The 17,627-nt window shown below is 37.3% G+C and overlaps 1 protein-coding gene across 1 annotated transcript in view; it reads left to right on the top strand.

Moving 5' to 3' along the window:
* The first annotated feature begins 1,461 nt into the window (after nucleotides 1-1,461).
* Nucleotides 1,462-17,627, top strand: part of LOC135205793 (palmitoyl-protein thioesterase 1-like) — a 122,748-nt gene continuing 106,582 nt past the window's right edge. Inside the window, exon 1 of the mRNA XM_064236945.1 lies at nucleotides 1,462-1,681. Within this exon, the coding sequence (XP_064093015.1) occupies nucleotides 1,579-1,681 (103 nt within the window). The 5' untranslated portion in view covers nucleotides 1,462-1,578. The remainder of the gene's footprint in view (nucleotides 1,682-17,627) is intronic.

Here is a 17,627-nt window from a genome sequence, read left to right as displayed (position 1 = left end):
ATGTCATGGTTGGTGGAGTGTCACAGAGGTCCTTTGCCTTGCACAGCACTGGTGCAATGGCAAAGCCTCAACATAGAATACCCAGGTAAGGATGAAGAGTCGCTGAGTTTGCTGAGCCATCTGTCAGCATTCCAAGTGTTGCAAGATGCATGGAGTTGTTTGGAAGGAGGGAGGAGTTTGGTCAGAAAAGTTGCATACGAGTCGAACCAGGCTCAAAGCTTGTTTATTATTATTATTATATTATTATTATTATTATTATTATTATTTATTATTATTATTATTATTATTATTATTATTATTATTAATTAGCTAAGCTGCAACCTTAGTTGGAAAATATCAGTAGAGAAAAGAAATGAAGAAGTAACGAATATAGCCTAAATTATGCCTGAAAAAAAATGTTTGCCATGCTTAATAAAATTCATTATCTCTGGAGTCCCGACATCTCAACTCTATTGATTGGAAGATCATTTCATGATTTGGTCACAAATGGAACAAAACTTTGGGAAAATTTTGTTACGTTACACTTCACGAAAAAGAAGAAGAAAAAAAAACTTGAAATTACCTGCACATCCAGCACTATATGGTGGATCGCGTCATCTTTGTAGGTCTGACTGCAAATTATATATACACAGTGAGCTACCTAATCAAATGATTGCACAGGAGATCAATTCTAAGATATGTAAGTAGAAATTTAAAATGACGGTCAAGACCAAACCAGCCATCAATACTCGAAAGACGCTTAGTAAAGAAATACAAATTTCCCCCAAGAGGATACTAATTCTCCAAATACTTCGGCAGACTGTATTTCATTTTTTTATACCACTGGTAGAGAGGTATCTGAGTAAGCTTCTCAAAAGTGATTTTAAAAAAAATTAAAAACATCGCCATGAACTAAAGACCATTACCAATTAAAAGAATAGTATATAACGGGAGAAAGCAAGGATCTAGAATATACACAGTTTGTGTTCCATAATGGTCCAAACTCTTGTTATATGCGGCAGAATTAAATTGAATGCCATTGCAGGATAGGAAGAGATTTAATAAAATAGAGCACCATCAGAAAATTGTGTGGAGGAAAAAAAACTGTATTACTAATACGTAACAATGTAACAAGAGAAAATGAAAATAATTACAACACCCGCGTTTATAAAACAGGGTGTAATAGTAACGGTTGCCATACGACGAAAGGAACATGTAAAATAATTAAAAAACAGTCATACATAATGCGACGTATAAAAGGGAAAAATAGAAGAAAGTGACAGAAATGACTCGTCTTGATTTCCTGTCTCTAATTATAATGAATTCTTAGGAAATAAACCTGCTTAATTTCCACAACTATATTACCTATGAATTCTACGTAATTGTTAAGCATAAAATATCGTAACTTTGTAATTTAATCACGGTAAATATTTTACTAAAAAAAATAATGCCTTGGCAACTCTGTCATCAAAACAATGGTGACGTCACGACAAGAAGACTTCCCGTCACGTTGTTTGTTTCGGTTCGTTGTCATGTGATCGCTCGTTTTGTGTTTTAATTTGTGTTGCATTGCGGACTTGCTTTCATTTTCCAAGAACAATGAAGTGGACAGCTGCTGCTACTGTTTTGCTGCTGTTCAGCTGCTGTCAAGGGCAGAAGAATACGACGACCCCGACGCCGCTCGTGATATGGCATGGAATGGGTATACTAGTAATGCCCCGCTTTTTGTTGTTTACGCCATTTACAGATAGGTACTAGCCTATAATGTGGTTAGTTTGTAACCCTACCTCCGAACGGAAGCTTATTCGATTGTATTTTAATGTTCAGTATGTTTGCCGGGCCGTCAGGTAGGCAAAAGCCCCTCTCTCCTTCCCTGAGGAGAGGGGTCCCTTGTCAAGGCACGGGCCCCTGGGTCAGGTTAAGGCCTAGTTCTGTTTCGTCTGAGGAACATGCTCCTCCCAGTTGGGAAATCCAAGGGGGCTAAAACCCCCAAACTAGGTTAGGTTATGTCTTCCAGCAGTCAGTAGGCAGGGGAAACGACCGACTGAACTAGCCAAGCGACTTTCTACCGCGTTTTGAAGCCACCCTCCGAAAAAGTACTTTAACACGTCCTGACACCGGAGATGGTCATCAGTTCATGAGTTGTTGGTGGTGTGAGAGGAGGAGCTTGAGACCTCTACTCTCCTTTTGAAGTAAGTATTTTAAGATTAAACAGGGGTAATGGAAAGTCAGGCCCTACGTAGTGCACACTACCTCCGTGACGCTTTCGAAATTTTTACTTACCAGCTATGAATATTTTGAAGATTGACGCCATCTCTATGTTTGCGGAGTCACTTGTGTCAATAAAGTTCCCATTTCCCGTGCTAAATCCGCACACCACTTGTACCCATAGACGCTGGGGCACTTCATCACAACATTCGTAAACGACGACTTCCAACCTGTACCTTTTTAAGGAAAGTACGATTTTTGGTAGAAGAAGAAGAAGCGGCGTTCACTAGATAATTATTTAGATAAATAGTTAAACGGCAGTATAAGGTCATGAATTGCATAAATATCTTTACATATTCATGATATTACTAATTTGAAAATATTCTTTGTTGAAAAAGTAACTAAATTCTTGACTCAAATATCAACAGTTTTGCTTGTGAACGGTACCTAAGGCGTTCTTCGCGCTCTTCAATTGTTTATCAGTGTTGCAAATTGGTATGTGTGTTTAAACCTCCAAACTGGGTACAAGACTTACACAAAACCGGGGAAATAAGTAAATTAGCGTATCTATTTGTTGTATATATACATTAGAGCAATTTTATCATTATTGCAATAGTACTATGACAACTAGAATTCATGGAAAGAGTTTGTCAATGCATCGCTGTATGTGTGAAGCTTCACTACATTGGCAACGATGAGTCATTTTGCCAATCGTTTGCTCGTATGTACTTCAGAAATAACTGTTTTCGGGGTCGGGGGTTAATTTGGTTGCAAAAAAGTGATAATAGACATGAATTAAACATTTTGAAGTAACAAAGTAAAGCTAAACTAAATAATGAGTAAAGTAAACAATTAAGGGAATAAAAACTTAGCCCCTCTTAAATCGTGTACTCTTGTGCTGCCTGTAACTCTGTTGTGGAGTGAGCGCTTAGGAACCAGGTACCGCAATGTGGTTCAAGTGCAATTTGGAGTGAATTAAGACCAAAATGTGTATAATTACAATCAAATAAGCACTGTGGAGTTTGTCGTGATGGCAGTGAGGATAAAACCACCGATTACAAGGTAAAAATGAATTTCAGTTCAAACCATGACCCCGGGAATAAGAAGTTTCATACCTCCACTAATATAGGCAACAAAATGTTGTTTTATTGTGCTGATTACAACTGTAATCTTGAGTAAGATCAATTAAAGTACACATATATGCTAACATTGTTCAAATGAGTGCTGGGAAGGCTGGGAAAGATGGTGACTTGGCTGTGGGTTATGAACGACATCTCACACAGTTGCCGCCATATTGGATTTCAAAAAACAAAACTGCCTTGAAAACATATTTTACGAAGAGCTCACATGCTTATTTTAGTTCGTATGGGGCTTTCATATATCACATTATGTTGATGAAAGTTCACTCTTTTGAATGGTATGCTTTAAGATGTAATTGTATTCTTGTTTCACCAATTAAATATTGAGTGAATAAGGCTGGCCAGCGCAATGATGATGGCTCGACTGCGGTGTTTCCCCCTAGTAGTAAGATGCAGTCACCGTGGGAGGATGCCCAAGCGCTGGGACCTACGAGGTCACGGGTAGTTTACAGTTTAGTTGGCCAGGCCGGGCAACACCTTTTGCGTGGCCCATAATCCCTCCACCAAGGTAAGTAGTCCCTTCCACCTGGAAGACATACCAGACCTGCGAGACGCGACCATACAAACCGTCAAATGGCGTCACTGTATACTCCTCATCCCGTCCGTCTCACATTGCTTTTGCCGCTGCTAACCCGGTTACGTTTTTGAACTTGATCAAGTTCTGTGACGATATTGACGTGTTACGTTCGTTCCTTTTTAAATGTGGCCTTTAGGCGATTTTAGTGGGTCAATATGAACACCGCAAAGAGGAAACAATGATCCTCGTGAAAGAGGAAGACAATTTTGTGCCCTAAGTCAGGTTAGTGTGGTTTATTTGGTTAGGTCACAACCTTTGTTATCATACTAGGGGGTCCTGCCAGAGTCAGGGCACGTGCCCTAAGTCAGGTTAGGTTGGTTTGTTTGGTTAGGTCATAATCATTGTTACTATACTGGGGGGGTCCAGGTCAGGGCTATGCTCCCTAAGTCAGGTTTATGGTTGGTTCGTTTGGTTAGGTCACTATCATTGTTATTATACTGGGGGGGGCCCAGGCGGCCAGTTTAGGGCAAGCGCCCTAAATCAGGTTAGGTTGGTTTGTTTGGTTTAGGCTTTTCTATAATCTATTACTGCAAGTTTTCAAAAATCGTGCCAAAACAGACGTGCGATAATCTTGGCCAACTAAACTGTAGACACTCAAGGTCACCATCCGTAGGGGTTAGTGCCGTCAGTGCACCTCGTGAGGTTCAGTATAGGCGTTACTTAAGGTTCTTTGCAGTGTCCTTTCGGCCCATAGCTGCAACTACTTTCACTGCTCTTTACTGTACCTCTGTTCATATTCTCTATCGTCCCTCTTACTTTCCATTGTAAGGTTTTCCTCCTGTTACACCTCTTAGACGTATTCACTGTCAATTTCCGTTTCAGCGCTGAATGGCCTTAGTTGCCCAGTGTTTGCATGTATGCCTAAAATCTATAGTATGTCGGTCAATCAGTCCTACGGGTCATTAGCGCTGAAGGGGAAACGGAGAGTAAAAAGGTCTGAAAGGTGTATTCTCTTTTATTCGATCTGACTTATCTCTGCCCTCTACTGACAATTGTTTAACAGTAAAACTGCTTTGAGGTTTTCCTCATGTTACACCTTTCAAACCTTTTACTCTCAGTTTTCCCTTTCAGTGTTGAATGACCTCGTAGGTCCCAACTGTTTGGATCCATCCTTAAGTGACCATACAGGGTGACATACCCTGACCAGGTTTGGGGGGTTTAATCCACTTGGATTATCCCCCCCCCCACCCCCCACCCACCCACCCACCCACCCACCCACCCAAACATGACACCATATAAGGCAGAGCATTGTGTGAGAAGTTATTCATCATTTGGGCATTAATTTGCCTTGATGGCTTCCGTCTACTGACCAAAGTCTGGACATGTACTCTGTCTCAAATGTGGACTTGGCATTGGCCTTGATTTTAGCCAGTTATAAGGAAAACTTGATGATAGAATTTTGAATGATGCAAATATGAAGTGGAAGAGATTTAAACACTAAAAAGCAATGGAAGTGTCTGGGTGAACAATACACCAATTACTCTTAAACAGCCACACTTTCCTCAGCTGGTTTTCCTCAGCTGGTGATCAAAAGACTATACCTGATCGATCAGTATCTGCTAAGTGTAAGTGAAGAATTCCCTTTTTATGACTTCATGCGTTTATTAAGTGAAAAAGAGGTAGGAATAAGTGATTTATATATGAACAAATGAGGAATTGCTACAGTAATAAGTGCTGGAATAGCATTTGCTGCAAAGTATAAATACTAAAAGTGAATAGAGTTGACAGTGCCATGGTAGGTTTATGAAAAGCCAAGTCAGAGGTTGACAAGCACTTGAGAATTTGGCACATCCTTGGTTGGATTACCTTCTGTTTGACAAGCAAAAGATAGGTGAACTGACACTATTTCAGGGGACTTAGAATAGCATGTCAATTGTTAAATAATAAGATAGGAGAAGTTGAATGTGTTAAAACTAAATCTAAGTTTTCAGGACATATCCAAAACAACTAGTGTAAAATATGACCTTAATTTTTATCTATTCGATTGTAAGTGATAAAAATAATTTATATTATTGCTTTTTTTATATATAGTAGTATCTTTTATCTTTTGTCAATTTTTTTACAGGAGATACCTTGTTTGCTTCCCCGTCAGTATGGGACGTATCAAAGAATGGTTGAAGACAGATACCGGCCATCTATGTGCATCCCTTAGATTGGTGAAATATAGTGTGCTGTAAGTTATTGTGTGTGTACTTTGATTTTCTTATGTTAATATGTTATGAGTTATATTTGTATTAGTTCTTGGTATTTTTATTTTTGTTTATTTGCATAAGTTGGAACTATACAATTTCTATGTTATTTACTACATTATAGTTATAAATATGTTGAATATTAGTCCTTGGTATTTTTATTTATTGATTGTACATAGTTAGACAGACAGTCATGTAATGTGTTAAGGTTAAGCGGTATACGTGTTTGGAGAGCGGATGTTAAGCAAATTAAGATAAAGCAGCAGCCATCAAAACGGAATGTCTTAAGTGACGTGTTTAAGCTTTCTTATAATCAGGTAAGTAGTCAGATTCTTGTGTGCCTATTTCGTATAGTCTAACAAAGTGTGCATATTTATCACAATATATTTAAATTTTAAACTGCGTGGTAGGGATGAAAAGATGAGAGATACCACAGAGTTAGTAGTGTTTTAGCCCAGAGGTATGTCAGCTGATTAGAAATTCAGATGAAGTGTTGGGTCAAAGTTTGCTCCTACAGGGTACAAACTTCTGTTTTCATGTGTGGAGGTATCCTCTCCCACTGCATAGACGGTAATCCAAATATGAAAAGTAGGAAATTGGCATTACCCAGAAAAAACTAATTATTTTAAAAATTTGCATTCAGTACTAATATGTCTATTTCATAATGTAATGTTTATGCTTTTATTCCAGTACTAGCTGACCAACCTGGCACTGCCCAGGGATAATTGACTGAAAACTGATTCTCTATCTCTCTCTCTCTCTCTCTCTCTCTCTCTCTCTTCTCAACCCCACCCCTTGGGGCATGATGTCTTGCCACCACAGTATTCTTTTTTTTTCCATACAGTATGGTCGTATGTACACCAAATTGGTATGATAAATTCCTTAAGTTTGATTAGTTACCAAGCTGTGGGCAGAGCCAACTTATCTCAGGGAAGCCCTCCCCTTCCCAACCTTCACCCTTCTTTGGTACCTTAGCACCTAGTGATGTCTTACCCTCTACAGTGCTGATTTCTGGGTTGTAGGTCTATGTATAACACGTTTGTTGAAATTGCTCAAGGTGTTTAAGAGTTATGCGGCACATACAAGCACACACACATCCTCATCATTCAGTAGTTTCAGTGTCCAAAATCTATTGTCAACCTACCATGTATGCATTAGCATATCAGCATTTAGCTTGTAACCAATTTATCATTATCTTGCTATTTAAATAAAATTGTAGAAAATATATAAAAAGATATTGTAAGAGTACTGTTCTAGTATTCAGTAACATTTTACTTTTGTAGAGAATAGTAATGAATAAGCTTTGTAAAAGTTATAGCCTATGTACACAACAAAAATCTTGTTTGTTCCGCTGAATGTTTAGATTTCAGACTACGCAGTTCCATGGTATACATTAGTATTTAGAATGTATGTGAAATGCCATAGCCACATAGCTTAGGTGCTGTTATCACCTTTGTCCACATTGAGAATATGAATAAGTAAGTGTCAATAAGTATCAATATTTTCAGAGTAACCAGTGCTGAAGAAACATCTTTTAGCTTTTGTGATTCTGTACCATAGTTGTTACAATTTCATGTAGTATTATGAAGAGTGTTGTGCGGATCATAAGCTCAAAAACACGCTGCAGAATCCCCCAACATATACCTAATCAGTCAGCTGCCCAGCTCACCCAGTCACACTTTCTACTTTAACACTTCGAATACAGCAGACAATGACCCCCCCCAACAAACAAACAAAAAAAACACAAAACACATGTACTTACAATCCAATCACGGTACTCAGGGCTATCCGGTGCTGTCCGCTGGTGGGTCACAGAAATATTAAACAACAACACAAAAACTCAATATAACAACAAAACACAAAACACAACAAAAGACCACTGCCACAAAACAACACACAGCACAAAACACAACAACACAATTAAAGGCAACACAAACACCTCACTAACAACCTCAAGAAATACAAAGCCCCCAGCTAAAAACAACCACCCTTCAACCACAACAAATAACATACAACCTCAGAAACTCAAAAGCACAAATCCAACAATACAAACTATAAATCAATTAACATCAAAACTTGATAATAACCAACAACAAATCAACAACACACAACTACTTAACGCATTCAATGCCTCCAATAACTGCTGTCAGCACTACTTGTCACCAGCTCTCCACCAAAGGGAACTGAAGACTCACTCAAAAAAACAAGAACTATATCTCTGCAGCACAGCAGACAGACCAGAACCCACAACAACCAATTCAGTCATTATACTATCCATACAGCCGATTATACCTCTCTCACACAGATTTTGTCAAATGGACTTCATATTCCTCCGTAGTGAGTCTAGGGGATAAAAGTGTGTAGAGATGACCTATTTTCTAAGAGATTCAGCAACCACAAATCATAACAAAGGTAAAATACCATACATACAAACAAAACAAATATGGAAAAAAGGTCAATGCAAAGAGAGTAGCATCATCTGCATGATCAATAGGTTTGTTATTTGATGCCAAAGAACACTACTGGAGAACACCATTTGATGAAAGTATAACTAATTGTTATATCATCAGTTGTTCTTACAGAACAGCAATGTATTTTTTATCATTGTCTATTTTTTAGATAGCTGCAATGCATGCTCATGTAAAGGATAGTATTTTAATTCATGGTCTATTTAGATATACTGCACTGTATGCTTCATGTAAGGAATAATACTTTCACACATTAAGCGGATTCTTAGAAATGTTTATCCAAACTAGACATCATCCGATGTTAAAGACTTTGATTTATGTATTTGCTTTTCAGGATGAAGAACATGGATACTTTGAAAATGTGAATGGGCAAGTTGAAACGGTTTGCAGAATGGCCAGTGATCCTCAGCTGCAGGATGGCTATCATGGGATGGCTTCTCCCAAGGAGCAGTTTTGTTAAGTCCTTATAAGGCAGCATTGTTTCTGGGTTGATTAGTAGTAGCGATGGCCTTCGTTGCTCCAGGGCTTGGCATAATGCCAAAAATCTATATAGAAAAAAAAATCCAAAAAAATCAACACGGTATGTTAAAAAAAAAACTTTAAAATGAAAATTGAATAAAATACAAAAGCATGTAGTGTCATTAGTAAATTTTTCACTCAAATTTTCAGTCCAGTTTTAAACTTAGTAATTTTTGGTTAGAAAATGAAGAAGTTTAATATGTGGGTATCAAATGTAGTCTTGACAAAAAAAAAAAAAAAAAAGTTTGTCTAGAAGTGTAAAATCAGCGAAAAGAGAATACGTATCCTTCAACAAAACCTGTGAATGTGAGTTAGCCACAGTGGTTTAAGTTTACCCCAAAAAGCCCGTACTTTTACCGCTCAGCAATACTATGTTTTTCAGGTAATTGATTGATTATCATTTTATTGGCTGATAAAGTTCAACAATTGTTCTACATGCTCTGCTTTATATATTTTCTTTAATATAAGGTAAGTTTTTGTAATGGACTGGTATGGGACATTTTTACTGTTTTTGAAAATTTTCAGCATTTTCTTTTTATTCGGGAAAATTGATTTTCCACTTGCCATAGCCAGTTGCGGAGCGTTGTCCTGAACTTGCTTCATAAATCTAAAATGTTTTGCTGGTTGAATGAGTTATATATAGATCTGAAATTCATGTGTTGGGAAGTTCCACTGATTCATTGAATTTTTCGTCTGTTCAGAGTAACGTATAATTGTTTTATTTATGACATTGAAATGTATATCTAACCGGGGCCCCTCAATTATACCCCATCCCTGAGTTTGCCGGCCAATGACAATACAGTCTCTGATCTTACAGCACTTTTTCAAATACATTTATTCAAGAATAGGATCTAGTTAAGGCACCTTTCACAATGCTCACAACAAGAAATAGGTATCTTATTGGCTGCTGTAATCAAGTTGCACTATTACGGCGCTTACAGGGCTATTAATTACTAGCACCAATTACAGCTCACGCTGGAACGAAACCCCCGCTTGTAAGTGGAGACTGCCTGCTACTAACATGAAAATTTACACAGTCCTGAACTCAATATTAGTAATTTTTATGCCTTCTGGGTGATAACTTTGAGAAGGAAAGCTTGAGATTGTGAATACAAGCCACAGGAAAGACAGAATCAAAGACCCATCAGGATGACAAGTTACTTTTTATTCTTTTTCAGGGAGATATTGTTTGTATGATAATCTGTTCATTTAACTGGAGTTTCTTTGCACTTCTGTTTTATACCAATTTTCTTTTGATGAAATAGTTCATTGATCTTTGATTTCATTTTACAGTCATTTGAAAAGTTTACATTCCTAAGGTAATCTGTGTAATACTAATACGATGCTTTCTTGTATGTATGGATCTTTCATCATTAATTCTTAAAACATTTCTGAGTGACCATGAAGTGTATTCCCCACCAGGCCCTAGGGTATAATGGGCCATTTTCAATTTACAAACTAATGATTGTTTTTGAGGACCTAGCAGTTAATAATTATGGATATCTGTAAAAAATTAGCAAGCTCGCATTCAGTGTTTAAGATTTCATATTTCAGTACCTCAGTGTGCATTGTGTAAGAGGAATTTTTTTTAGAAATGAGAAATGTAACAAGAAGGAAATATTTTACCTTTATTCTTCTATTTAATTTTGAAAGATGAGCAATTGTCAGACTCTGGAAAACAGAAACAGGAAGAAGAATTACTTAAAAAGCTGTTTACTTCACGGACTAAGAATACTGCCAAAATTTTACGTTTTTACTGTGGGTAAACTATGTTCAAATGTGAAATGTGGGGTCTTGGGCTAATTTTGTTTTTGCTGAAGTGAAGGATTTTGCAAGCAAAGGGGTACTGGTTAGGTCTTTAATTAAAAGTATTTTCGTGAACCCAATAATTTTTAAGAAACATGGCTTCGGGGCTTCACTTAGGCGTGCAGTGGCTGAACGTTGCCCAACCCACCTATGAAGAATGATCACTTTTGGGGGCCAACATCAAGGTGTCTATGGCCTCCTAGCTGTCCGCGGGAACCCAGGCAGTTCCGTATGTGTGAATATGTACGTCGTTTACTCCATTTTGCTTCATATAATTAGGAAGTTTTATTTCTCTCTTTCTTTTTTCGGTCTTTTCGGTTATGGTGAAGGTTTTTTTATGAATGCCCTAGCTCCAGTACCCAGTACTGCAAGTGTTCAGTTGTAGTTTTCAGTAAAAGCCTATTAAGTTCTTTCTGTAAATAATAAAGTTTGTACAACATATGAAATAAAAAATACAATCTTAATTTTCACTGTCAATGCATGCTTGTTTTGTTTACTGTCTGGAGGAAAAGTATATATCACCATCATTGTTGGTTCCATCTGTTGTCATCAGGAGGTGCTTAGTTCAGGTATTCAGCCAATCTCCAATGATTGTTCATCTTTGGATTTTTCCAGCTCAAATTTGGTCCTTCATTTGCAAAAACAGTTTACTGATGCCATAAATATAATAACTCTAAAAATTTGCTAATGTTTAGACTATAAACGTTTATAGGCTGCCATAGTATTAGTTTCATCTGGTTGTATTCTCTTATACTTAGGACCTGGTATGTTATTCTAATCTTCAGGTCAGGCTATGAGAGCTGAAAGTCAGCTCAGTGATTTGGTAAAACTACTTGATATGAATAAGAAATTTCTATAGCATATCAGTAAGCCAGATTTGTTAATATTTATTTATTGTTTAGAATATCAGTAAGCCAGATTTTTTTATATAGAGTTTATTTTCTTGTTAGAATATCGTAAGCCAGATTTTTTGTATGTTTTATTCTCTATTGTTAGAATTCAGTAAGCCAGAGTTTTTATATATTTATCTTGTTGTTTTCTGTGAAATTGCATTGTTTATTCTTTATTTTTTATATTTATTTGTGTATCTGCATTGGTGAACATGGGCACTTATTTGCGATAGTTTAGAAGAAACTGGTCGTATAGGACTAAGATATTTCTGAGGCTTACATGGTTTGTAGAGGTTCCTCACAAGTGTTGGTAAATTTCCTCTTGACAATTATCTTCCATTTGTGGCCATCTGCGCATGTCTTAGGGATCAGTGAGTGCTCGATGGGGATGGCTTGAGAAACTCCATTGGGAAAAGGATGCCTTCACATATTCAAAGAGTTGTTTACAAGTTTGGCCCAAGAGGTATTTCTCTTTGCAGAGTCTTTGCGAGAGGTTATAGAACTTATCTCTTAAAATTTGATGGAGAACAAGCTATTGGTTTTTGAAAGAAATCTAATGTACAACTTTCAAGTTTTTAGAAACTTAAGCACATGGTAACACCAAATCATTACTGAACAAGCCTTGCTTGTACAATATGTTTTAGAAAACATACCGTGGTTGCTCTAGATGCTAGAAAACAAAGTTGTAGGTGTGACATAGCACTTCATTATTATTGTTGCACCTTGAGACATAACAAAACATTTTGCATCTTCTTCAGGCATGATCACTTAATTTGCAGTTATCAGTTGGCGTGAATTTTGTTCAGGTCACTTCATTTGGGATTGAAAATCAGTTAAACTGAATCCTGCTATAAACAAAGTGTATGAAATAATATCATTTGTTTAATATTTGGGGGGGTCTGGAAACATAATTGTATTAACATTATCTTATGGGAATTATTGTTTCGGTTTTCGTTATACATTATCCCATCAATTTACATGAGGGACATGTTAAAAATTAAAAGTATACATAGTATTCATACTCCATCAGTTACATGAGGCCCATTAATTGTCTGTAGCATTTTAAGAGAGACTGTCAAGTGAAGGAGAAATACTCCTCAATGGATCACAATGCCAGATTTAGCACATACGCGTCTCTTAATATTTTGAGGTAAAAGCAGATTTGGGTAGTCCATTTTCAAGTTACTTGAGAAATTGTGATGATGTCAGATCTCAGGCTCTGAGAGAGGAATTATCTCCAAAACCCTGGACCTCCATGCTAGGATGCAAAATCTTGTCCAGAGGTGTTATTCAAGCCTAAGCATTTGACCCTTATATACAGTCATCCTTACCAACATCACCCAAAAAGGTCTGCGCGTTTCTGCTCTCCCTGTATCAGTAAGAAGGATTGTATCCATTACTGTCCAAGCAAGATCTTTACATACTGTGGCTGGAAGAACATAGGTCTCTTATATTCCCAGGTTCACAGCCAAGATTGTTACAACTTCCCTCAACACCAGGTGTCCATAAAGGAAAGAGAAGCAAGATATTGCCCATCTAACTAGTTAGGCACTGTTAAGAACATACCCGAAGGGAGGACCAAAAAAATCTCTCCAAAAAACAAATTAAGTGCATATTGTTTATCGCAATAAAGACTTTAAGTCAGATGGAAAGGTGATTCCAGAGGTGTGTTTTACTCTCCCAAGCCTCAGTTGACGAGGCTAAAGTCTAGGGGGCTCCCTTAGATTCAAGCCATTTCAACATCCTAGTTATAAGGTGACATTCTGGATCTCCATTCTTGGAGGACGGTCAGCATTTTTTGTCTATTTACCAGAGAGATCTATCAGATAATAACTTTCCAACCAGCCTGAGAGAGCCTTATTAGCTCAGAGGCTGGATTTAAAGTAATCCTTTAAATTAATAATAACAATAACCCCACTTCCAACAAACCTACTGCCTGTATAAAACTACCCTGTCTGTATGACTGCAGCTTCGTTTGGGTTACTTGCCAGCTGTATGTTGTGGAAGAGGGAAAGGTATCATTATTGTTTGCCCAAGTCTGAAGGAAAGATTTCAAACCATGTGCTAACAAACAAGAACTATCCATCTACTTGAACCCTAGGTAGCCTTTAGGTTTGACATTGACAGGCATCAATAAGCAAAAATTTCAATCCCAAGGAGTTCCCACCTCTCTTATAACTAGTCAGGCTCATGGAAAATGATCGGTATTTGTTTTCTTAACATAGGATTTGTATGAAAAAACAATACTCGTTAGTTAATTGTAGACAACATGGGAATCATAGGCTATCATTGTGGGCTAGTAGAAACATTATTTTTTTTTATCCTACGTGTTTCTAAGCTGCTAACTCCAAGTATAGCTCCTGTATAGACTGTTGAATTTGTATAGAGAAATAAATTTGCTTTTCTTAAACAATTTTTTATGATTTTTAGGGTTGAAATACGTTTAAGAAATAAAATTACCGAGTTTCCTGATTACACATTTTTTGAAGGTTAATTATATCTGAATAAATTTCACATCATTAATGAATAGAATCTTTTCCATTTTTTGTGTAGGAAGAAAACTAAAACACACACTATGAATTACAGCCTCATTCAGCATTAAGTAGTTCAGGCACCCGTATGGCATGATCCCCTAAAAGAGGACATCTATCGAGATAAGTTATCTTCTTGGCGACATCAATAACGATAAGGTTAGTAGAAAGGCAGTAAGTTATGATTTACAAATGATGCGTGGATTGACAATGAAAATGAGCATGAAATGTTTATTTTTTATCTCATGGTAATTACACACACATTTAAGGAATAGCACGTTCCCGTACACAATTTTGAATGTCATGTTATTTTCAGGAGATAATAGACTCCTACAGAACCAATCTGGAAGAAGCTAGAGAATTTGTGATGGTGAAGGTTTGTGGAATACTCCATGGTGGGATTACTATGAAAGCGAGTGTTTGATTTTATTTCACCTGCAAGATGATTCAGGTTTTGCCACTACAAACAAACTCAGCCTCTACATTGAAGGTTTGTGTTATTCATTATCTGTTCTGATAGGAGTATTAGTTATTTTTTCTGTCCATCATAGTCTTTTGAGCTTGGATACTGCCTTCTGTTCTTGCTTGAATGGTATCACAGTAGTGGACGCCCCTCATTGCAATTAGGTAGGGGTATGCTTCAGGGTACTCCATGACCTAGTGTTGTTGCAGCTCATATTTGGTCAGATCTGACTTTCAAGAGTAGTAGAAAGAAAGTCTGTCAAACATACAAGAAAGCATGCAGAATGCAACACTTGGTGAGGAAAAGAAAAAACTAGAATTTAAACCAAGATTTGAGTTGTGAAGTGGTTGAAAGCTTTGGTGGGAGGTGGGGGGATTCACAAAGCTAAGAACTTAAAATTTCATTACTAAAAATATTCTTCTGTTTGAAAAGATTTGGGAAAAGACCGAAGAGCTTTATGTGGCTAGAAAATACTGAGTGATGTAGATTTATATTTGAGGAATGCTCAGCTGTGGGCACAATTTGAAACAAGTTTGACAGTGATGAATATTACATAGGAGAAGCGGAGGCAATACCAGCATGCAAGTATAGGAGAGTAGATTGCTTGAAGTTGTTAGAAAAATATTAGAGAATATTCTGGAGGATAAGACTGGACATAAAATCAATGTCAACTCTCGTTTGATTGCATGCAGAGGCAAAAACTTACTTAGTTTTCCTTGTAAAGACGAGAACTAGGTTATACAATTGTGGATTAAGAAGGCTTTGACAAAGTATGAACACCCAGAAATTAGATGAGCATTATGTCCTCGCAATGGTCAAATAAATGGTCATGAAGTATTGGGACCATTCCCGTGAACCGGGTGCTTTCTCTCTGCTTTAATATTTATCCATTCCGTTATCTCTACTGACATAGCTGGCCAACTTCTTAAAAACGGAACCTTGCGCTCCAGATTTTTATTCTTGTTAAGTAAAAAGTTCTTTGTGCAGTCCCTGTAAGGTAGTGGAAGTGTGACTGTGGAAATAGTTGGCTGGCTTTTGTACGTAGGTAGGAAGGAAAAAACGAGCACAAAATTTATGGAAAGTCTTCAAAAATATTAAAAATGCTTGATATTAAAATAAAATTTATGAACTATGCAATTAGTATCTATGGATCCATCCAGTTAAAATGTGCAATATAGATTGTGTACAGAAAGGTTTATAGATTGAAAACTATATCACATTTGCATTTTAACAAGCAAAGAACTTAAGTTTGCTTTGTTTGTCATGATATCACAATGACAAAGGGAAAGCTATCAGGAATTTCAAAACATGAAAGAATATTTTCCTCTGAGGATAATATGCATTAAGACTAAAAGCTGGTCATGATAGAAATAGAGTCACAATTGCATGTTCGTGCACACACTCTATTTGCACCAAGGAATTTATTCATAAATAAAGGTCTTTTCCCAGGATTGAAAAGGGACTATATTCCAAGGGAATTTGCATAAGTGTAGATTAATATGTACGTTTTGTTGTTTACATAACGACAAGTTAAGATTAATAGGAAGTCACTTCTTTACAGGACCGTTCTGGACTAAGGAGATGGATATGAAAGCTGGAAAAATGCATTTCCTAAGTGTCAATGGTGACATTTGCAGTTTGAGTATAAGTGGTCTCTGGAAGAAATTGTGGATAAATCTGTGGCTTAGTGAGTAATCAGCTTGTTTCATTCCAAAAACTATTAGACATAAGATGCATTGTTTTTGTAGTAGAACTAATCCATCACCCACTCACTCCATCGCATGACTCCCTAGTGTCAAAAACATCTTCAAGCGCATCTTGTGCGCCATCTAGCCTTTATGCCTGTTGCTGTCACAACTCCATTCAGTCGTCACTTTTCTCATAATTCCATCCAATTAATGCTTAATTTTCAGAGTACGGTGGGGGCAAAAATGTAATTCTTGATTTGGGAAATGTTTGTTTTGTTTATTGAGTTTCTTTTGATTAAGTCGGAAGTTGTGCTTCAGTGGTTTGATATGAATGGGAAATTGTGTAAATTTAGGCAGGAATTATTCCTAAAAGTTGTGCTTATGTGGGGAAATAGTCCTCTGAATGTGTCTCATTTCTTTTAGGGATAGAATAGGATAGTTGTTGGTGACCTACAATGAGGTTGGATAGGTTAGTGAAGTTCACCCTTAAGGCTGTTCTTGTTTTGACTTCTTGCTAATATGCTTCAGTGCACCATATCAGTGTTTCCAAGTTAGGAATGCAGCTTTTGTATGTCTTCCCTTTCAGAAAAGTGTTAATACTCTTATTTGGTGAAATACAGTTTGTACTGTTAATTGGGATGGTGACCACTTGATTGGTTTGGCAGAATTCACCCAAAGATTCACCCACTGGGTATGTGTCTTTTGGACATTCAGCCAGCTAAGGTCCACTGTTGTTCCAATCTGCTTCTGAGGAAAAGGAGATAAAGCAGCAGCTGTCGACTGCGGACTCAAGCACGGCACTGCTTAGCCTGTTAAACAGGAAGACTCGCCACCATTTCCATTTCCTGCCATTTAGGGCCACAGCATCACACTTGTCACCATGCCCAAAACATACTTGGCCCTACTTTGAGCCAACCAGCCTTGCTGCTTTTTCCGGGTATTGTGTAGCTTAAATATCCTGCTCAACTGTCTGGGCCTGAGTTGAAATTGTGCTACCCCAGTAGCACCAATTTTCTCTGCTTCAGTCAGTAAAAATAGAATTTAGGAAAGGACTGAAGCAACAGTTTGTATCAACAATTCAAGGCAAAACCTGGTTGGTCTACCCTGTCTGACACAGCTGACCTGGGGCATTGCTATCTTTGAACAGTTCGTAATATTCAAGTGGGGTTT

The sequence above is a fragment of the Macrobrachium nipponense genome, chromosome 24, assembly GCF_015104395.2.
Source record: "Macrobrachium nipponense isolate FS-2020 chromosome 24, ASM1510439v2, whole genome shotgun sequence".
NCBI lineage: Eukaryota > Metazoa > Arthropoda > Malacostraca > Decapoda > Palaemonidae > Macrobrachium > Macrobrachium nipponense.
The sequence above is the reverse complement of the archived record's forward strand: the minus strand, read 5'-3'. Positions and strand labels throughout refer to the sequence as shown.